Source organism: Cnephaeus nilssonii, assembly GCF_951640355.1.
Source record: "Cnephaeus nilssonii genome assembly, chromosome: 10".
Classification (NCBI taxonomy): domain Eukaryota; kingdom Metazoa; phylum Chordata; class Mammalia; order Chiroptera; family Vespertilionidae; genus Cnephaeus; species Cnephaeus nilssonii.
The window spans coordinates 48311328-48334593 of NC_137081.1; the positions used below are offsets into that span (position 1 = coordinate 48311328).

Genomic DNA, 23266 nt, shown 5'->3' on the forward strand with positions numbered 1-23266 from the left:
AGGCCGGGTGTGAGGACCTTGCTTTGTGTACAGTTCCCATCATAGCACCTTGTGTATTTAGGCACTTAAATGCTGATTGACAAGGAGTCTGCCCCTGTTAAGCCCTCAGAACCCCTGTAGTTTTCCTTCTATGCGAGCTTGTGGTGCCTTTCACAAGCATTTCAAGAACACACATTGGTTCTCCAAATCCTGTAACCTTTTCTTGTGCTTTCAAGTGGCTGCAGACCCTTAAGCGAGCACAGGCTCTGTGTTTGTCCCTCTTTTTCTGTTCCCATGTTCCAGGGTGTTCAATCTCAGTGTCATGTCAGCGCATTCAAAATGATAAGAAGCCTCAACTCTGACACTGGTGACAGCGTTGACGTGTTCTTTCTCATAAACGGAACCTCAGCGAAAACACCTTCCTGGGGATGGGGCCCTGTGGAGCCCTGGCTGCCATGACCGGGGCCCACAGGCAAAGTGAGGCCTCTTCCCTTCTTTGGCCTCCATCTCTTCCTTCCTGTTGTTTTCCCGAGGACAGTCTGTTCTTGGCCATCTCAGGCAGGTCGGTCGTTTCTGGGTTGTCCAGGTGCCTTGATTTTTCCCTCAGGCAATTTCTGTTCTCAGTGACGGGGCAGGACCTTGGTACTTAGAAAGGACATCTGGTTTCTCTCCCACCCCACCTCCCTCTTGCCTCTTTCGGGCAGATACCACCTCTGACTCAGAGCTGTGGCTCTCAACTGAGGGAGATGCTGACCTCTTCTCCCGCCACCCTCTGGGACATTTGTCAGTTTCTGAAGACACCTTTGGTTGTTACCGCTGGGGAGGGGTGCGGGAATGGGACTGGCTTCTAATAGATAGAGGCCAGGAATACTGCTAAACACCCTACGATATGCAGGACAGGCCCCACAACCAAGAATTATCTGGCCCAACATGTCAACAGTGCCGAGGTTGAGAAACCCTAGATATAAAGGTGTTTGTTTTTTTTTGGAAAATATTCCCACCAGTGGCTTTATATAGCCTCCCTGCCAGCACTACATTGTTCCCTATCAGAAATTCATCTGCACATCTAACCTAAGTCCCTTATGCTTCAGTCAGTTGGACTGAAGTGGAGGTGAAAATGTGTGCTCACCATCTTCTGTTTATGATCATCTTCTCCCAAGCTGATCTCCATTAACTTTTACAACTTATTGTCTTATAGCCTCTATTTCTTAATCTCTCTAGGTGTTTTCCAAACTTTACATGTGTTATGTCTCTTAGTAGTGACCCAATCCAGAGGCAGCTTTCTGGCAGTTTGGCCACTGCCACGTATGATGGAAGTGCTTATCCTTGGGTGGAATTGGGGGCGGGGCCACATCTTGACAGACCATGTAAATGACCAGTAGGAGGGCAAGAAAACAGTTGGTTATTTCTCCTGCTTATAAAAGGGAGTCACTTGGAAGGAAACTTTTCCACATCAGAGAGGCCTGGATACAAATCTTTGCACTTAACAAAAAATGACATTGGGCCTCAGTTTTCTCAGGCATAAAATGGGAATAAAATACTTCCTAGGGTTGTGGGGCATATGAGTGATTGGGATCCTTAGCACACGTGCGTGAACGGGGACTTGGTGTTTTAACTCACTGTGCCTGTGATTTCTGTCGGACACGGAGAGGCCTCAGCCTTCTTAGGAAGCCTCATCTCTGGTTAGTTGTTTTCTGTTTTTCTGGGACCAGTGACAGAATAATGCTTTAGAGCTATTTCAAGAAGGACAAAACTGTTCTTTGTTCTTGTTTTTAATGATAACGAGAGATATCTTTTTATTGGATGGTCTCCTTGAACATTACTTTGACTTAGAGTCCTAAGTCTTTTGGGAACCAGCTCAGAAACCCAGGCTGGAAAAAATCTCCTTGTTCATTGGCCGAGGGTCTTGTGATTTGAGGTGGGGGTGGGGGAGGTTGGACAGAGGTGGTGTTTATTCTCAGTGGGGGTTTTGGAAGGCTTTGGTGGGGAAAAAGAGGTAAGAAACGGGACAGGATTTTTCCCCCAGCTACAAATTGCATTCCTTTAGGAATGGGATGAAAATGACCATATTCCATAGACTTGCAAATTGTTTGTGTCTAGTTCATCTTTTCTCTCTTGTGGTAGGCCTGGCAATATAGACTATTGACTGCATTCATATTTTAAAGAGTTTCTATTTGCAGTCGAGGTTCGAGGGGTGGGAGGCTGGCTCACCAGTGGACTTGTGAGGACCAGAGCTTGCTAACTCCTGGAATGCATGTTTGTAATTTCCTGACATAAGGACAGAATAAATATCCCAGGTTGCCCAGGAGTATATCCCAGTGCTCCTCCTGTGCCGCAGCGCTGGGTCTGCGAGCGTTCTCAGAGAGATCTTGTTCCGTGGGGTAGTTTCCCCCGCACTGTTCTTTCAGGCACAGTCTTGCTGCCAGCCAAGGTTGGGCCCCTGCAATGTGGGCTTCGAATCTAAAATATTTAAAAAGAAAATCTTGGAAGGAATTTTCATCATTTATTTAATAAATGAAAGTGTGAGGTAGAAATTAACAGTCAACTGGGGAGTGTAGCTGGAAAATGTAAACCATGTGAGATGTGCCTTTAGAGCTTTAACTCCTTGCTAACATTTTTTTTCCCCCCTCTAAGAACTCCTTGGAAAGTTCTGTCGGTTGAATTTAATGAGTTTGAAGTTGTGACTGTGGGTCTTACATGAAAAATATATAAATCAAAGACTGAAGTTGTTCTGGTTGCTGTTTCTCAATCCCACATAGAAGAGGTTTGTTAAATAAGCCTTCGCCTGACTGAGTTAGTAGATGGTTCTGTTGGAGACTGTTGGGTCCCTGAGCTCCCGGCAGTTAGACATTTCTGTGGGTTTCATCACAGTAAAACCGAGAAGAGGACCTCTACTTATTTATAAGCTGGTGCAAATATGAAAGGTGAATGTTGAATGGTTAGGTGGCAGTGAAAAATGAGAAAGAAGGAACCAGCTGAACTGAGTAGTTTTTAATTCCAATTTTAGTTAGCGGTGTCCTTTCAGTACATTTGATTTAGAGTTGAGAGTGAGGTGAGATGCTAGTTGGGTATGCATGTTTCTTGTAGATTTATAGTGTGCTGATTTCTTAGGCTAATGGCATTCATTTAATATTTCCATGGCTTTTTTTTTTTTTGTCTAGTTAGTCATAGCCTTTCCCACTTCTTAAATAATTAGGTGTATAGTTTTTGATACACAGATGAAAAAAAAAAAAAGCATGGAAATGTTATTCTAAAGTAACATTTCTCCAGAGAGAAATGAAGGTGAATAGAAAATACACATTTTTGTTGTTGTTGTTGGCCCTACTTGGTCATTTTGGATCTGGCTGGAGAACGTGCGGAATTGTAATGCAGGTCAGATACTATCGTGAAACATAATATGACATCCAGATCCCCTTATAGCCAAACATTTCCAAGGCCCTGCTGACAGCTTAATTATTTCAAGCAGTATTTGATATGGCCGAAGACCAGTTGTCCCAGGATTTGGACGTCCTTTGGAGTCTGTCCAGTGGAAGCCCTGGCAGAAGATGTGAAAGTCTGCATCGATATAATGTTAAAATCCAGGGTTGACGTTTCCCGTTTCAAAGGGGCTCATCATGGAACGCCTTAAAGTGGCATTTCTCCACCAGTGACTTTGAAAAAGGTGCAGTTAACACAATTCCTTCAGTTTTCAGGGAAGAAGTTCTCCCATGATGGGATCCAATCTGTGCTGTAGATACCACCACATTTTCTCCTTCACACATCCTCCTGAAGTGGTTGGACTCATGTTTAGGACAGTGAATGAAATACATGGGAGAGGTGACCCATTTTGGTCTCCGAGGCTGGCGGGAGTCTTCAGAGACTCCTGGCCCCCTTTTAAAGCTATAGACAAGCTTCAGTGGAGCCAGCCCCATGTCTGCTGGACGGTGTAACCCCTTGAGCATCGGGGTATCAAGGCATACGGGATTCTTCTTTTAAACATTTCCTGAAGCTAAAGCCCCAAAGTTCCCCTACCACTCAGCTACTTTTAGCATTGCCTAAAATACGGTGCCATCATGAAGAATCTGGAGGCCAGCTGGGAAAGTGGCGATTGCATGAGTATGTGACATTTTTTTCTAGACATGCATTGGGGAGTTAGGAAGCCTTAGGACACCTTTAGAGCACAGTATAGTATTCTCTCCATGTGTAACATGTGTCTGTATGTTATTTATATGTCTGAATTATCCAAACATTTAAATATAGTAAACTATTTTAATTAATGCAGTACTATTCTTAAAATATTCAGAGAGTTGTCCCTTAAAGTGTAAGTGTGTCATCTGTGGACTCTTGAGAGTGCTTAGCCACCTGGCGAGGGCTAAGGCTGTGGTGAAATTACAATGCAGAGAATGTGATGTCCCATCCGAGTCCATATGCCGTTCATTCATTAAAAACAAGAACAGTTCACACTCTCGGGTGCAGGTTCAGCTGGTTTCCTGTTGTGCTTTATGAGTTATCCTAGTAGCCTAGGTGAATAACCCCTGAATGAAAATGATGTATTTCTTTTTACTCACTTGGTTTGCCAAATCATTGACATCTAGTGATTTTACAAGAGCCTCGACGCTTTATGCATTTGGCATTGTTTTAGCTTTTATTTGCACCAAAGGGGGGGGGGGGCTGTTATCCCTTTAAAATTATTGTACAAAACTGAGAGGAAGGAGGATTCAAGTGTCCAATTTTAGGCTTAAAGGCATTAATTTATGGTTCAGTAACAAGTTGGGATGTAGTGTTGCAATGAGTATAATTATAAACACATTTTAAAAGCATGAAAAATGTTTACAGTCTGTCACAATGCAAATAGCATAAAATAGAACTATAATTATTATGACTCTATATGTGAGTGTATAGTAGCTGTATGTGTGTCTGTGTATGAATAAAGATTAGAATATAATATGCTACCCTGAAAATAGTTGTGTTTGGATAATGAGATTTTTTTTTCCAATTTTCTTTTTTAAATCACCACACAAGGATATGTGTGTGGTTTTTTTTATTTTTTTTATTATTGATGAGAGAGAGAGAGAGAGAGAGAGAGAGAGAGAGAGAGAGAGAACAGAGAAACATTGATCAGTTGCCTCCCTTAGGCACCCTGACCAGGGATTAAACCTGCAACCTAGATATGTGCCCTGACTGGGAATTGAACCTTTGGGGTATGGGACGACACTCCAACCAACTGAGCTACCCAGTCAGGGCTGAGTAATGGGGTTTTTAAAAACATGTTTAAAACACTCCTTTCCATTATGTTTAGTATAGTTTAATTTTAAAGAAGGGATGAAAAAAGTTTCATTTGACTGGTTATTTCTTTTAAGCTTCCAAAAGTAAAATAGTGGGATGAGAAGAAAAAAAACACCTTCAAATACCAAATATTTATATTTGTTTTGTAAAATGTTTCTTCATAGCAGCCAGTGCACATAAATATGCCTTTGGAAGAGGTGACTGAACAGTCCTTTCCCCGGGACTGTCTCTTCATTATGTGGAAACATCCTGCTCTGCTTGCTTCTCCTCACTTAGAAGTAGGATATGGCAGGAAGGGGGTGTTCACATCTCCTTCCCTTGCACCTCACGCTGCCTTGTTCGTGATGTCAGAGGTTGATGGAACAATGCATGGGGACCCGAGCCTTTGAAATTGTCATCTGGAGCAATAAGAATTTATTCTAGTGGATGGACCAGCTCTGGTGGCAGAGTTTTTGCAAAGACTATTCATTACAAAATGCAGTGACGATTATAGTAAGTGATCATGTATTCCATTTTAGTGCCTAAATGTTCCCCCCCGCCCCCCCCAGATAATTTTCAGGAGGACAGGGCTTCAGGCCCTTTATATATGTGCCCCTCCTCTTGGAACGCCTCACCTGTGGAAGTTTGCATGGCAGCTCCTTCTCATCAGCCCAGATGCCACCACCTCAGAGAGGTTTCCCTGACCATCATAGCTCAAGTGCTCCCCCCACCAGTCAATGTCATGCCTTAGTTATATTTTTGTCACAGCACTTATGACAAAATGAAATGATATTACTTATGATTGCTAACCCCCGGGCCCCCAATTAAAATGTAAACTCTATGGAGGCAAGTGCTTTTTGCTCTCGGCCTCTTTTCCAGCACCTTAAGTAGTGCCTGGCACATTCTAGAAGCTCAGTAAAATCTGCTGAATGATAAATAAGTATATGTTCCCTGTCATCACATGTTTGTATGAGCTGTAAATTGACGTTCTGTCCAACTTCAAGATGCTGTTCTTCTCTGTGTGTTGGAGACGTCGTCACAATGATCATACATAGCTAGTAGATCCTGTGCTTCAAGCACTTCTCCCACCCCATCTCTATCAATGGTGGGGGCGTTGTGATACCTGTCCGTCCATTTTGTTCTCCTTACTGGGACTGGAAGGGCTGAAGTAACAAAGTGAAGCTAATTGAATCTAAAACTTGGGCTTTTCAGGATTTTGGTTTGTATGCTGTACCCAGAGCCTAGACCTGAAGGCCTGACCATAATCACCAACAGGTTTTTATTAACATTACTAGAGGCCTGGTGCATGAAATTCATGCACTGGGAGTGGGATGGGGGCCCTCAGCCCGGCCTGTGCCCTCTCGCAGTCCAGGACCCCTTGCCCTCCTGCTCGCTGCTCCTTACCGTTCAGCTCACTGCTCCTTAGTGCGGGAGAGGCTCCTACCACTGCCACTGCGCTCGCTAGCCATGAGCCCGGCTTCTGGCTGAGCGGCGCTCCCCCTGTGGGAGTGCACTGACCACCAGGTGGCAGCTCCTGAGTTGAGCGTCTGCCCCCTGGTGGTCAGTGTGCATCATAGTGACCGGGTGTTCTGGTCATTCCGCCATAGTGGTCGCTTAGGCTTTTATTATATAGATTAGTAGCCCATTTGCAGGAAGAATCCTGCAAGTGGCTGCTGTAGCCGCGTGCGCTGCTGCTGCTGCTGCTGCTGCCGCCGCCGCCGTGCCGGCGCGCCTGCACTCGTGCGCCGCTGCCGCCCACCCCGCCCCGCCCCGCCCCGCCCCACCCGGGCTTTCCCTCTGGCAGCCACCTTGCTTTCTGCTTTTCCTCCCTCTTCCTTCTAAGTTGTCTTCAGTCTTCACTCCTCCCTCCCTCAGCGTATGCAAATTAACCGCCACCTTTGTTGGGTAATTTGCATACTCGCCCTGATGGCTGGCGGGCGTGGCTTTGGCTGGTGGGTGTGGCTTGGGCGTAGCGAAGGTGCGGTCAATTTGCATATTACTATTTTATTAGGTAGGATGTGCAGGAGGGGTCATCTGGCCAGTGGACATGGCAAATCAAGGATGTAGTTAGCCTTCTAAGAGCTTAGAGTTCAAGGTAGATGTATTAGTTGACCCAAAACGTGACAGCAAAGACGTAAAACTAAATACTATCATTTATTTGTGTAGTAAATGAAACAGAAAAGAAATGGACAAGTTTACCTGTTAACAGGTCAATTTTAATAAGTACTTATCAATCAAATCAGCCTAGCTATAAAAAAAAGGTAATACATGATTGACTATAAGTCCTAGTAAAACTTATAACATCTACTTCCTATTAGAGATATGGTCACAAATATCAGGATCTCATGCTGTAAGAAAGTAGTTTTCATTAAAAAACAACAATATTTGTAATGGCTCTTTTCCTGGAAATATTGTACCAGGTAATTTATCTATGTTGAATTTAAACATAGTATTGCTATGATCAAGTTTAGTTATTTGGTGTGAGTGTGACTGGGGCCCAATATATGTTAAATTAAAAGCATATACAGTGATATGGCTGTTCCACTTTGTTTACTGTGTACCTTTACTTACCCAGGATAGTTGAGGAATCATGTTTTCTGGATTAATAAAATAAATTCCTAGATAACTGAAGCCCAACTACTAGTAAATTATAGTTGCGGGAAATAATTCTGAAGTTTCGTTGCACTTTATTCATTGAGGCAGGGAAGTATAGTTGTCCTCATCTTTCATCTGTAGTGAATTTCTGAAAATGTACCTAAAAATGGGGTAGTAAACTTACAGGTTAAGGGGACGGGTGTTGAATCTTCCTTTTTGAAGGGCTGATGCACATACATAAAGTTCCCAAGCGTGGTTCCCTACAGAGGAATTTGCTCCTCCTGGACTCTGGCAAGCCAAGGAGTGCTACCCCCAGGCTGGTGTCTCTCATCCCCGACTCCTCAGGCTTCTGCTTCTCCTCTCCAGGCAGCCACGGGGGACTAGGAGTTGAGTCTGGAAGTTTCTAAACTTTCTGGTCCCCTGTTAGGAGGTGGGTGCCTGAAGACTTCTGGGTGATTGGTATCAGCTATATCCCCTGGGCTCTAGCAATTCAAAGATCCCCTGGAAGCTTGTACACATGGAATCTCAGACCCCACCACACCCACTAAATCAGCACCCACCTTTTCACAGGATATCCAAGCGGCCCCGGATGCTCTCTGCTCATCTTGCAGTTCTTATATAGTCCTAACACTTTGGCACCCAGACGGAAGACGACGGGAGGGAGAGTTCTCCTGAGACCCTGCCAGGCTCCCACCGGTGGGAACGTGGGATCGTGCCAGTGGCTTCCATTAGGAGGACCCACAGGGTGGGGCTGGCGGAGGCAGGAGCTGAACGCATGCTGCTGCTTCTGTCAGGGCCTGGTGGGTTGTCGGGGCCCTTCATGGGGTGTTTCTTCATCTTCCTTCTCACTCAGCCATGGTCTCAGGGCCCGCGGGGATCGCCAGGGCACTGCTTTCCACTGCTTTGGACATTTGTGTTCCTGAAACAGCACTCCATGTCCCTCATGCCTCTTCGTGTCTGCTGGCATTTCAGACTGTGGCATCACTCCTCCCTGCTTCTGGGTGAGAGTGCGTCCAAAGAGAGGGGGAGAGAAGAACTCTGTGCTGTGGGGGTTGCCCTTCCTTCCTGTTGTGTGCTTGTAACTTGGGGCGAGAGCCTCAGGTTCTTGCCTTTACTTCCTGTTCTGTGGTTGTAACTGGGGGTAGAACCTCAGGTTGCCAGGGGAGACCAGATAAGCAGGAATTTGATTATGAGTAAAATCAAATCAGATGGAGATCAAATCAGGTAGGTGGCATTAACATGAATGGACTCCCCCTCTTCGCCCCCCCTCTGTCCTTGAACTAGGAGAAATTGTTTAGTTGCTACTGCTTCATGGATGTGGTAGCCAAAGATTTGATTACCGGAGAAGTGGATCTGAAACAGTGAATCATTTCCCTCCCTAATTTTCTGTACATCGAATCAGGTAGTCTAGTAGTTAGTTGTCAGCGCTGGCTATGAATAAGCAGGGTGCAAGGAGGTGGAGTGCATTAGAGGCTGGCAGGAACTGGGGCTCCCTGGGAGCCGTGGTGATGGGGGATGGGGAGGGGGTTGAAAGGCTTTAAAAAAAAAACCAAACTTGTAGTAGATCTAGTTCTAGTGTCCATCTTGGTATCTAGGATAATCACACTGTTTATAATATTAATATTAATAGTCAAAACACAGTTAAACACTTAAGTGCCAGACGCGTCCATTTGTATTATGGTTGCGTGCATTATCTCATTTAATATCAGTAGCCATCCTGTGAGGTAGATGGCTATTGTCGTTCCCTTTTTATAATGGGTGACACTGAGGCACAAACACACAAGCAGCTTGCCTGAGGTCACAGGGCCGGTGGGGCTGTCTGGCCACAGACTCCCACTCATAGCTACTACATGACCAGGGGGAAGTGCAGTGGGGCGGGGCGGGGCTGGGAAGTGCAAAGTGAACATTTGGGGAGTGTTAGACATGAGAAAGGGTCAAGTTAGGAATTCTGTTTGAAAACAGGGTGAAATGAGAATTGAAAAAAGGTAAAGATGCCTGGCTGTTGTTAGGTGGAACTTGGCCTAGGCCCCGGCCTCTTGGACTCATGGACATTGTGTGCCCCTGGGCTCCCGATTAAGTGCCTGTCTTAAGCCTTAGATGGACCTTTCCAGATTGACTGCTTATTGGGCTGGTACCAAGCACATTTCTTCTTTGCCTGTTAAACTCTAATAGGGGTGCTGGGGGAATTCTGGGAAGCTGGAGGGGGAGAAGGGACATGCTCCATCCCGTTTGCTTACCTGTCCCGTCAGCTTCCTTCCAGAAAGGGCCTTTCACTGCAGCAGCAGGGGTTTGGGTCTCCATCTTTCTATATCCTGGAACCAGCCTCCTGTGCTTCTCGGAGATGCCATCACCAGCCAGCCCTGGATAAGTGGTCCCAGCCTCATGCGGACTCGCACTGACGGTCCTTCCTCAGAGATCCCGAGGGGTCAGCACCTGCCCCTCAGCAGTCTGGGTCCCAGCTCTGTGGGTCTCCTCTAATCTGTTAGATTCTGATGACCCCAGACCCCCTTTGAATTCCCCAGCCCCAGGCGTGGGTGCTGCTTCCTAAAGTTACTCTGGTCTGTGTCTGTCAGTCTTTTCAGGTCTCTCACACCTGTTGAACCAATTATTTATGTATATTCAGTGGAATCTGGCCAGTTTCCCAACTGGCCCCTGATACATGTTCTGAAGACCTGGTGTCCTGGCAAGGGAGCAGGGGAGAGAAGCCGGTATCCTGGGTTCATGATTCTTAAGAGAATAGGGGAATCGCTGGAGAAACTTACTAAAATGCAGATTCCAGGCCTCCAGTGGCAATAATTCTGATTCAGTCGATTGGACATGGTCTCAAGAATCAGCTTTATAAACAGACTAGAGGCCCCGTGCACGAAATGCGTGCACTGGGGAGGTGGGGGGTGGGGGAGGGTCCCTCAGCCCAGCCTGTGCCCTCTCGCAGTCCGGGATCCCTCGCTCCTTACCACCCACCTGCTTGCTGCTTCTTACCTCTTGGCTCACTGCTCCTTAGCACTGCCACAGAGGTGGGAGAGACTCCTGCTACTGCTGCTGCGCCAGCCAGCTGTGAGCCCGGCTCCTGGCTGAGTGGCTCCCCCTGTGGGAGCCCACTGACCACCAGGGGACAGCTCCTGTGTTGAGCCTCTGCCCCTTGGTGGTCAGTGTGCGTCATAGCGACCTGTTGTTCTGCTAGTCCTTCTGCAGTTTGGTTGATTTGCATATTAGACTTTTATTGTATAGGATATCTTAGGTGTTTCTAATGTAGTTACCCAGTCTCAGAGGCTTTGAGAAAATCTGTCTTAATCCAGGGCCTTCTCATGGGGCTATTTCTTTGAGTTGTTGTCCTGGGGCTTAGAAACAAACTTTACTAATTTTCTTTGTTAAAGAATAGGGGCTTTGGGTATGTTAACTTTGACCAAAGGCCACCAAGGTCCTACGTTGCCCATGGAGCTGAACATCTAACCCTAGTTCAGCCCAACAAGCTCTGATGCAGTTTGCTGGAGAGAGGAGGTTCCCTCCCAGTTGTGCTGTCTACCCTTCAGGCCTTGCACTCCCAGGTTGCTGTCGTTCAGAGGGATACCTTTTTCTTCTTCACACAAAGGCAACATGCGTGTAGCTGAGAAGGGGTGAATGCAACTGATGTCAGAGTAGATACTGGCTCTTCCTTTTCCATTTAGAGCCCTTCCCGTGTCCAGGCTTAAGACTGGAGCAGCCATCGTACCATATTAGAACCAGGTCATTTGTGTCTTTTGGCCTTTGCCAGTGGGTGTATCTGTTTATCTGTGAGACTAGCAATGGACATTCCTTTGTGGAATGTTGGCTTCTTCTTGGTCGATTTAATCAGTAAAACGAGTGGGTTTTGCTGAGAGTTGTTGCTGCCCCCTCAGAACAGAACAGGAAGTTTTTTCAGCCCTGCCAGATCATGGGGCTTTGAGTTTGCAGGGTGCAAGGACTTCAAAGTGACCTTTAAATGAGTATAAAAGTCCCGTTTGCTCTGTAGGAATGTGTCCCTCCTGCAGTGTAGGGCCTGCTGTGGTGTTTCCTGAGGTGGATTTTGAGGGCTGTCATCAGCTCCTATCTGTCACCGCTTCACGTTGTTAGGTGTTTTATATCACCTCTTTATACTGCAGGAGAATCACGGAAGGCCCTGCTTTATTTTAGCCTGCCTCATTTCGTGTGACTCCCACATGCTGAGCAGTGGCCAGGGGCCTCTGTGACAGGGCTGGTTCTAGGAGTAACGAGGTGGAGGGAGACTCCACGAGCATGTGAGTCCTACGACGAGGCAGTAGCGAATCTCTGGGAGCAGAGAGGACGCGACTAACTCTGCTTGGTGTTGTTAAGGAAGGTAGCAGCATCTCAAGTGAATCATAGCCAATCCCTGGGACTAGGCTGTCAACACCTGGGTGCCCCTCCTCAATCAAAACAGGATAGTCTTTTTCTTGAAAAATAAATGCCATCACTGATGGCGATTCTGTTTACTCCAAGTTTCAGGTTGGTCAGCGTCAACATTAGGACTAGAATCCTACAATACAGTTTCACCTTTGAGGGGGTCTGCCTCTGAGTGCTCTTCAGACTAATTGTTGTTTTCTTAGCTGGCAAATAAATATATTCACAGAGTGATTTTTTTTTTTAGCTAATGTGTGTCATTAAGAAAACAAAAAGTGACTAGGAGTAAGTCCCAATATTAATCATGTTTAATTAGATGGAAATTAGAGTTTGCTCTGTAGCAGCTCCTTATCACCTACAGACCATTCCCTCTTAACCTGGTGCTTGGAATTTCACCGTACCTCCTAATGACATCTCTAGTGATTTTCTTCATGTTAGGTAATCCAATCCACCCCCTTACTATTCTATGTAGTAAATATAGATTTTTTTCAATTTTTTTAAATTCAATTTTTTGGCTTAGATGTAGCTTGAGGTTCAAGGTGAGTTTATTGACATTTCATTCATTCCAATTTGATTCCACACACCAGTTTCCTTCTATCTCTCTTATGATCAGAACCCCAGGCTACTTTTTGTTTTTCTGTGCTATCGGATGGTTCTTGCTGAGTTACGTAAGTGCTGCTTTTCTTTGGTGTGAGGTCTGTGATCTCTGAAGATATTAGCAAGCCATGCTTTCCCAAGAGAGGGGGTTTATCCAGGTAAGGGGTGAAATGCAAGTACGTTCACTGAGTGGCCATTTCTCCACCTCACCTCCACCTGCATGCATGCATGCATGCATGTATGAATGTATGTATGTATGTATGTATTTATTTATTTATTTAGGTAAGCCCTAAATATGCTCCAACAACCTCAGAAGGGCTGTAACACAGGCCAGGTCACTTGGGAGGATCAGCTGTTTGTAGCTGCCTTGAGAATCGTGGTTTTCCTGCACCCAGCGCAGTGTGTACACGAGCTCTGTGTACCATTTTCCCAGACAGGCCAGCCGTAGTGTCTGTTTTGTAAAGGAATCGTGTGACAAATGGCACAGAACACCCGTCTCTCTGTTTCTGTTCTTTGTGTTGGACGTGAGAGTTTACTGTGCACGTGTTCCTTTCACACAGCACACATCACATGGCAGACGAGTAGCTCTGGTACTTTTCTCTTTGTGTGAAACAGTAGGATGAGGTGGGCGGCAGCATGTAGTAAGTCAGTTTGGACCCATGGATCCGCGTCCACTTCTGTATTATGTTGAACCGTAGGAAATGTGATCATTTTTATCTAGAAGAATGGCAACTTCATATGTGTTGTCTAACAAATAATTTAAAAATTGGACCATCCAGGAAGGAAGGGTATACCTCTGAAGCCAAATAGCAGTAACGCAGAGAGGCTAATCACAGTCTACAGCAAGCTTTTATGTGACTCACAGTATTTTAATACTTAAAAAAATGAATTGCTAACGTTAACACATTGGGAGGTCTCACACAAAATTCTGGATTTTCAGCCTTCCTGCAAAAATCAGACTCTTGCCATGCTAGGTCAGCCATCTCACATAGCGACAATGGGCACACGCAGAGCGGCACCTGCACCCCTGCAGAGCTCACGTGTGTCCATTCACACCCGGGCCAGCTTCTGGCCCTCATGCGAGCTCATTGGCCGCAGGGGCTTTGAGGTTGGACACATGATATAAATAGAGCGCATAGAGTAAGTTGGGTAAAGAGAGCTGGAAGAAATCATCAGCTGGACCTAAGCCATTGGTTTTGTTTACTACACGCCACCAGCCAGCACCTCCAAAGAGAAAGCCCGAGACAGCCCTGAGAAAGTTAATATTCGCTGAGAAAGGACAGGTAAGCATAGCATGAAGGAGTCCTTTCACGTGCTCAGGAGATGGGCAAATGCTTATTAAACTTCTGGCCTGCAGCTCCTCATTTAAGTGGGGTGTGATGACAGAACTTCTCCCACTGGTCACCATTCATGTCAGAGGCTAATGCAATATACCTTTTTATTTGGTTTATTTTTAAAATCCTGACTTTTATGGGTTACTTTATGTCTTAACTTTAACATAAAGAAATGTTTGTAAATTAATCTACATTTTAAAAATTACCAGATGTTTATTGCAACGTTGTTCTTATGGGGGGGGGGGAGGGTGAGAAACTTGCAATAAAGAGAGTACTCACCAATAGAAGAAGGGCTGAATAAATTGTGGTACATCAGCAAAATGAAATATTATGTAGCATTAAAACGACAAATTGGCAGGACACAAGTTGACCTGGAGGAATTTCCCTGAGGGGTAATACTAGCTAAGATTTAATTAGTGCTTCCTATATGCTAGGCACAGTTTTAGGGGCTTACAGTGTATTCATTCATTTGATCATCACAGCCACCCTATGAGCTCGGTGCTATTATCGCCATCTTATAAATGAAGAAACTGAGGCATGGGGAAGTGGAGAAAGTCATCCGAAGATAAGCAGCTAGTTCATATGTGGCAGGGCTAGGATATGAACTCATGTGCTCTGGATGGACAAAGGTTTTTTAAAACCATTTTTTAGGTTAGTAAAGTACATTAGCAGCGAGAAGTTTAACCATAGAATATTAATTCATAGCTGTTCCTGAATTTTCTGGATTATTCTCTTATATTTTAGACTCTTAGACTCTTCATGCTGTAGGAGACCTTAGAAATCATTTCGGTTTCTGATATTCCGTTTAGCCTCCTCCCCCTTTTAAACCAACTGAATGTTTTTGGTAAGCAAAGGGAAATAGTCATAGCTACTTTTCCCTCTCCCTTTTCCCTTGGGCGCCATATATACTCAGATAGAGTCTACCTCTTTCATGTTACAGATGCAGAAATGAGTCCCAGAGAGAGAGAGAACCGAACATTTATTGAGTTGATGTTTTCAGGGATGTGCAGCACGTTATGTTATTAGGCCTTACAAGTATATTTTATTAGGCCCATCAAGGAAGCTGAGGTTTGGAGGGAAATTAGGCCCAACATTATGGAAGGAATAAGGACCAGGGTTGGATAGAATCCCTGTCTAACCTGCTTTTCAAGGGTCTTGCTAATCTCAGACTTGGTCACTATAGTGGCCTGGTTACCACAGGCCCTTCAGTTGAATCTTGCCTCTTATTGCTGTAAACTTAATTAGAAGGCTTTTGAGAAGTTCCAATTTGTATGGCATTATTTAGCACGGGTGACAGTGGGACAGTGACTTAAAATAGACACTGAGAGGCTTTTGGATTGGTCAGTTCGTGTTGCCATAACAGAATACCAAAGAATGGGTGCCTTAAACAGTTTATTTCTCACTGCTCTGGAGGCTGGCCGATTGGGTTTCTGGTTGAGAGGTCTCTTCCCTTCCCTTCCTCATTCATCAAGTGAAGGTTGGACTTGATGGTCTTTAAGGCTCCCTGCACCTCTGATACTGTTCTTGTTCTCTCTTTAGTTGAAGGAAATCTTTGGACTCAAAGCAGGGTCTCCCAAATTGTCCAGTGAATGGTTAAACAGTCATCTCCGGTCATGACGTTTCATATTTATTCTCTATGGAGATGAGGAGCTGCCAGTTGTTCTTTAGCCAGCTGTTGTAAAGCAATAACAATTCTCCAGTTGTAAAGCTCTTAATAAAAGCGTCCTCCCACTACTCCCGCCCGCTTTGTAGAATTCGTATTTGTATCCATAGTCTTGCATGCGTCTGTGGAAGTCAGGAGGCTTTTGTAGCCAAGGACTTGGCTAGGAGAGGTAGCCCCATATTACATGCACCTGTTTTATCCTTTTGGGAATTGGTTTCCGTTCCCCTGTTTTTCAGTCCCCCTGATTTGAGAATGTTTGGAATGTGGATTAAGGTGGGAGGGGTGGGACTGGAGGGAGATTTACAACAGGTAGGGCTGAGACGGACTTCCCATCAGCAGCTGGTTAAAGATGTTTGTTGACTTCTCTGCTGGGTACCAGACCCAGTGCTAACTGGCTCCTTGTCCCTTTCTCTGCTGCTGCTCCTTCAGCCACAGTCTGCTGTTCTGGAGACCTTGACTGGAAAAATGCACTTTGTTATCAGCAGGCTCTTTGTAGTGTTTGGCGCTGGTATCTGGAGCGTTCTGGATTGAGCCCAGCACGCTGTGATCTGCAGGGCCAGTGAGGCCAATCCAGCGGGCCTGCGAGTAGCCACTGATGGAGCAGGCAGTGAGGTTAGGGACAGGGCGGCCCTTCTCAGCTCCCTCTGACAACAGCACTCGCTCCTGGAACTGAACTCTAGAGAGAGTGAGGCCCACGGGAACCTTCCCTCTCGGCCGTTTCTCTTTTCTTCAACCATATAGGACAGAAGAAGTTATTTCCTTAGCAAAGCCAGAGGGAGGGTGGAAGGGAGCGTGTGCTGTGGTTTGTGTGAAGTAGGAAACAGTCTGGGGTCTGGCGACCTGACTCAGGTCCCAACTCAGGTACTTGTCAGCTGCATGGGTCAGTTTCTCACATATGAAACGAGGCTAATAAAGAGCAGAGGCTTGTAGGGAGAATTGTCTGAGTGAAGTGCCTGCTGTGCCGTGGAAGTCAGCATGACCCTCAGCGAACACAGGTTGGACTTCCTGCAGCGGGGATCTTGACATTGGAGACCCGGCTTTGGAGCGTTAGGGAGATCTGCTGGAGTGGGCGGGTCAGTTAGGGCCCAGAGCTGACCATGAGGCTGCAGGGCAGGAGAAAGGGCAGAACTTCAGCTCTACAGACCCCCATCCGTGCACTTCCTTGAGGGGTAAAGCCTGGGTCTGCACTAGAAATGCCCTGCCTTCCTGACACATACAAGATAACCTAGTGCTGATCTCTTCCTTGTGGCCAAAAGATGCTCCTTCTCCCCTTTGAAGATAGTTGATTGGAGAAGCAGTGCCTGGAAAAAGCAAAACTGTAAGGAGGATGGTATCCGGTCACTCCTGGGCCCTTTTGCACAGTCCTGAGCACAGGCTGTGCTTCTCATCGCCAGTCTTGGAAGGAGATCTTTGTTATTCTTTGCAGAGCGGAGATGCCTTAACCTAGAGGTCTCTTTTGCCCCCGTGGAATACTAGTAAATCCGATTAGGAGCTCTCTGTGCTCTGCCACAAATCATTACATGTCTACATTTTGCTCTTTTAAAAATATGAATAACGACATGACTCGGTCTCCTAGGGGTTTTGAGTGCATTAGGTAGCGATCGGGAAACCTTAGGAGTAGGAAATACAATTCACGTGAATGCCGACAGCTTTCGTAATTACACATTTGTATCCTTTTGTTTGGCATCCTTGGAAGTCGCGCTTTCCACTCAGGTTGATTTCTGTTTTTTCTAATTGTAGAGCAAGCGCAAGAGAAGTAGGCTCCAAGGGTGCTCAGAGCTGATAAGTGAGTTGCCACAGTACCTCATGGAAACCCTAAGGAGCTCAGGCTGAAGCGGTTTGGTTTGGTTTGGGCTGACGTGGAAGAAGAGCCTGAGCTTTTTAAAAGGCATTGATGTTAGAAAATACCATGACCTGAGGATGGCGATGGCTGCCGTGCAGGGTTGTGCTTGATGCTCATGTCCCTTTGTTGTGGGCGGCAGTGAACGCGTTGTATCCAAGGGAGCTCTTTTGATGGGGTCACCTTCCTGGATTGGGAAGCTCAGCCCTTTTATCCTGTAGAAAAGCCCAGTGTTTCCTTTTTTCCTCCCTCCAGATAATTATTTCCTACTTAAGAAATTCTGTAAAAACATGCCATATAGTAATGTTTTGAATACTTTGAATAGAAGACCTTTTAAAAAAGATAGTGGTGAAGGGGGGGGGGGGGTGTTGTGAATAGTTACCAGAAAGTGTTTGATAGCTTATGTTGTTCTATTTCTTTTCAGGCAGCGGAGCTACTGCTGTGGTTCAGGCTGCCCTATGCAAACCCAGGCAAGAACGTGTGGCAATAAAGCGGATCAACTTGGAAAAATGCCAGACCAGCATGGACGAGCTACTAGTAAGTAAAAGTGAAGGGCTATGGGTCTGTGGAATGGGTGCGAGAAGCAGGAGAGGAGAGAGCTCAGGCAGCGTGGTGGGATTTGAGACGTGCATCTCTCAGAATGCAGCCTCCACACTCCCCCCCCCGCCCCCCCGATTCATTACACTGGACCTTCTGATTGTGTTGCAGAGTACAGCGTGCTGTGCTTGGACAAACAGTATTTTGCTCAGCCCTCATAATTCCTGGGTGGGGAGGGTCTCAGTGTTGACACTAGTTTATAAAACCAGGGAACAGACCCAGTTAGATGATCTAAGGTCATGTGATGCTGACGGCAGGGTGAGGTGGGGAGTTTCTGGCCCTCAGTCTAGAATCGTGACACAAATAGGAATTACTCCCCAAACAGTGCGTTGGTCGTTTTGGCTTTCCTGAATTACCAAATCACCTACAGATCCCACTTACTCAGAATACTGCAGGGTAGCTTATGTTGGGCCAGTAAGAGGAGCTTGTTGTTTTAGTAGATGGCAACTTGTACTTCTTATTGTCAATGAAGTACACCACATAAATAATTGGAGCTTGTCAGCGTGGCTGTAATGCGGGTAGCATTGGTTGGTTGAAGGAACATTTGCTTTTGGCTTAACTGACTCATTATTAAATGAACAGCTTGGCAAATGGTTTATTAGTTGCCCGGCAAACTGTGAAGGGTTTGCGAGTTTAATCTCATAAATATAGTTGTCGTTCTGCCTGCCAATTTTCTTCTTTGACTTTTGGCCATTTATTTGAGAATAATAGAAGACCATAGTGGAGGAGTTAACTGATCGGTTATCCCAACACTAATCCCAGTGCAAACATTAGTCCAACAGCCCCGTACAAGCTACAAACTATAATGACGGCTGGCTCCAAATGAAGAAGGCTTTTGTTATATTCTACATTAGGAATGGAATGCCATTAACAAGAGCTTTTTGTCTTTACTCAGAATATAGCTTTTATTTCAGGCTTAATTACAGCCCACTATAGTATAAATTAAGTACAAGGATAGGCTGTACTTTTCCAGATCTGTTTGGCCTTACATTTTAAATTAGGCTACACAAGGCATAGATTTCACTGGGATTGAAGCATCAGATTGCCAGCATAAACTCGGATTAAAGCAAGGGCTTCCATAATTTAATGTCAACTTAAAAAATGTTGCCTACATTGAAGGCTTTTACCCTCTGGGTGCTTTTCTCTCACTGAAACTGTTACTGTGTACTTGTGTGGCTTGCTGTTACCGTGACCAATAAAATTGTGCCTTTACCCTCTGACCGGTTTTCAAGGTCACTTTCCCTGAGTGGAAAAAGTGTTGAACGAACTGTGGGGAGAGTCAGGTCCTGCTTCTGCCACTAACTTGTCCTTTGACTGCAGTCAAGTTACCTAACAACTTTGCCCTATTTTAAAAGAGAGTTGAATGGGAAGGTCTCTAAGATGGCTTTAGGAGCCTCGAATTCTATGGCTACCCTCAGTATACGTTTGTTTTTTAAAAAATTTGGAGTATACCTTTAAACTTATGCACTGTTAGGAAATATCACTGAAGAATTTGCCCATGTATTTGGTTGTGGTGCTCTGTTGTAGGTCTCACAGCCATCCTTTTGCCACCAGCAGAATACTGTACAGAATGTGGATAAGCTTTATGTTCGCAGTGTCTGAGTTCTGGGACCTGCCATCTGGGCCAGTGCCATGGTCCCTGGCCTCCACCAAGATCTCATTGTTGCCCAAAGCATCCGTGTTTCCCTCCGCTGGCTTTTCATTAGCTATCGGTAGCTGTGTAAGGGTCCAAGTGGAGGTCATGGGAGACAATCATTCCAGGCTCTTTTCTCTGCTTCAGTGTTGTTTGGAGGTACCTGTGATTTAGGCGGAGCTCTCAGTATAAGGACTTCTGCTTTTATGTCTTTATGCTTAACTCCATTAATCTAAGGTCATAGGATTTGTGGGTTTGCTTATCTCCCTCCCCCCCCCCCTTAATTCCCATATTGTGTTAATGTATATGCACTAGGGGCCTGGTGCATGAAATTCATGTATTTGGTGGGGTCCCTCAGCCTGGCCTGTGCCCTCTCGCAGTCTGGGAGCCCTCGGGGGATGTCTGACTGATGGCTTAGTTCCGCTTCTGGGAGTGGGCCTAAGCCATCAGTCAGATATCCTTAGCACTGTCATGGAGGTGGGAGAGGCTCCCGCCACTGCTGCTGTGCTCGCCAGAGCCCGGCTTCTGTGGGAGCACACTGACCACCAGGGGGCAGCTCCTGCGTTGAACATCTACCCCCTGGTGGTCAGTGCACGTCATAGCGACCAGTTGTTCCACCGCTCAGTTGATTTGCATATTAGCCTTTTATTATATAGGATGATTATCTATTTTCATTAAAAAAGGTATTTTGTGTTATTGCTTTGATCTTTCTTTTATCTTGAGCCTTTGACCTTGATATGTTTAGAGATGGGGTGGGGATGGTGATGGTTTTTTGGGATGTCTTACTGCCAGGTCCTTTGCAAACAAAAACAAATGGAATGTATAGTATAGGTTGTCTGATGGTGCCAGGCTTTTGTGGTCTAGCAATTGGCACATGAGATTGTGTGGTGCAATGTTGCTGTAATCCTTTCCATTTCCAGCGCTGCTGGTACCCGCGCTTTTATTATCTCTGTGGGTTCACATTTTGGCAGTTTGGACATCCGGTGTCCTCATCATCCTTTAATTCTCTGTGTGTGTGCACTATATGCAGGTCAGTGCTCTGCATCATTTCACTCTGTGCCATGTGTTAACTGGAAGCCATTGTTCTTATAAGAAACAATAGTCACTGGAACCCTTATCTTGTGTGAGTTGATGTCATAGAAGTCGCAATTATCAACTGTCTGCTGGCTATTGGGACATCTGCCTCCCCTGCTGAAACTGTATCACCTCCCACCCCATACTCTCCACCCGTCCCTACCCCCCTTGAACCTTAACTCCCAGAGTAAGGTGGGATTTACACACAGAGGCCAGATATGAAGGCACAGCACAGTTTTGGACAGCTGGCCCTGAACTCTGCTTCTGTGTGGGGTGGAGGCTATTAGTAGATTTTCCTGCCATAATAGGATTAATTTGTTCCAGGTTTGGCTGAAGAAGGATTCAACTGATTTCATGATTTCTGAAGCAAAGTGATAATTATAGTGCCAGCTTCTCTTAAAATGAAGGGAAGAATGTTAGATGAGATCATTGGTGCTAAATAATTGGCAATTTAAATAAAATTTGTTCCATTGAAATGAGCACTGTAATATTCCTCAAAGGCAGTTTGGTTCTAGATCTCATATACATGTATTAATTTATTTAGTAAATACTTAACAAGTCTCTACATTGCGTTTAGGCCCATGAAAAGGATGAGTTTTGGGTATATATATATATATATATATATATATATATATATGGACAAAAGTATATGCTCACTAAACATTCATTTCCTTTTAACAGCAATTAAAACACTTTAGAATAAATGTTTTCCTTGGCAACACATGAATAGCAGTTAGTTGATCTAAATTGATTATTTTTGAGATGCATTCTTTTAAATTTTCATCTATGTTTCGGACTTTGGCCTTTAACTAGATCCTGATCTTTCTCGCTGTGAAGATCTTGGTGGTTAATTTTCCAGGAGCTAAGGGAGTGTCACTGGTCTGTTCTATATGCCTGACTATCCCAACCTAGATGCTTACATAATTTCTGAGGTTTGTTAATCCCACTTTTGTTGTTATCCCCGTATTTGCTAATCCTACAGTAGTACAAATGACTATACTTATTTTAACATCCTTTGGGAGATATTTGTAGATTTAGAGCAGAATGTGTTAAATCCATAATTATTAAACCTCACTAGAGCGTAGGAACTGAACTAGGTGATGGGAAAACAAAGAGGGTTCCTGTTTCTTGGGAAGCCTTTCACTAGTAATTGAGTGTTTTCTTTTTTTTTTTTTTTTACTGAGTTGGTGAGGTGTTTTGTTTGTTTGTTTGTTTGTTTTTAGCTATGGCTCTCTTTCTGCACTTTTTCCTCCTGTTTGCCTAGAAATGGTTAGCAGAGCGATAGGTTCTCTCATTTATATTCCATTGAGGGCTTCTTGCTTTCCAAAAGGAATTTAAAATTTGTTAAAAGGGTCTGACCCACTGTCATGCAGACTAGTATATTCTATGTGAAGATGGCCTCGAGGTTTCTTGAAAAAACTTGGTTCTCTGGTTTGTGGTCAACCTCAAAGGTTAGGGATGCTACTCCAGGGCACACTTGACTTCCCTTAAAATCCATTACGTGAGTGAGGGATTAATCTGCTCTTTCTAAAATCATCTGTCTTTTCAATCTTTATCACTAGGTGACAATGAATTCTATAAATGTGAATAGTCCTTTTATTTATCCTAAAGCCCGCTCTTCCAACCTTCAGAGCACTCTGTTTTATTTTTCCCAGGAATTGATTAGCATTTTGGGTCACTATTGTGCTTGACTTTATTTACGATTTTTAGACTTTATATCATTCTCATTCTTTCCTCTAGACTTGAGTTCTCATATTTTTAGTCTGTTGTTGTTGTTGTTTTGTTTTTTTTGTACCTAGTCATAGAAAACTGAGTAGCATTTTCTCATTCTTTCTCATACATCAATGCCACCAAAACTTACAGTTTAATTTCTAGGGACAGGTGAGCTGTATGTGTGGAAGTCAGGACTCGGGGGCCAGGCAAAAATTTCATTCTTACAAAAATAAATGAAAAGAAAAAAAAGTCTAGCTTAGTGATTATAAACTAATATGTAATGATCTTTAAAATATTTTAGTCTGTGATGGGTGACAAATGTGAGCAAAGTCATTTAAAAAAACTGTACAAAACTGATGCAGGCTGAAACTTACGGTAGAGGGAAAAGAGCTCCTGAGTCAGGGGCCTGTGATCTTCACTGGGATCAAGGACGTTGGACAAGTCAGTTTCACCTCTGGTCCCAGGGTCCTCGTTCATTCACTAAGGAATCCTACTTTATTTTCATCATCAAAGTTTGTGACTGTATGTACTTTACAATTAATTATTTAATGAAATCACTTTAAAATTGCTTGGACAAAAACAGTAATTACTAGCAAATTACGCTTTGTTTATAACTTAGGAGA

The 23266-nt window shown here is 44.7% G+C and overlaps 1 protein-coding gene across 2 annotated transcripts in view; it reads left to right on the forward strand.

Moving 5' to 3' along the window:
* The window catches only part of STK39 (serine/threonine kinase 39), a 274586-nt gene that overhangs the window by 43434 nt on the left and 207886 nt on the right, over positions 1–23266 (forward strand). For both annotated transcript variants that reach the window (XM_079783234.1, XM_079783235.1), the window contains exon 2: positions 18051–18163. In XM_079783234.1, the coding sequence (XP_079639360.1) occupies positions 18051–18163 (113 nt within the window). The remainder of the gene's footprint in view (positions 1–18050; positions 18164–23266) is intronic.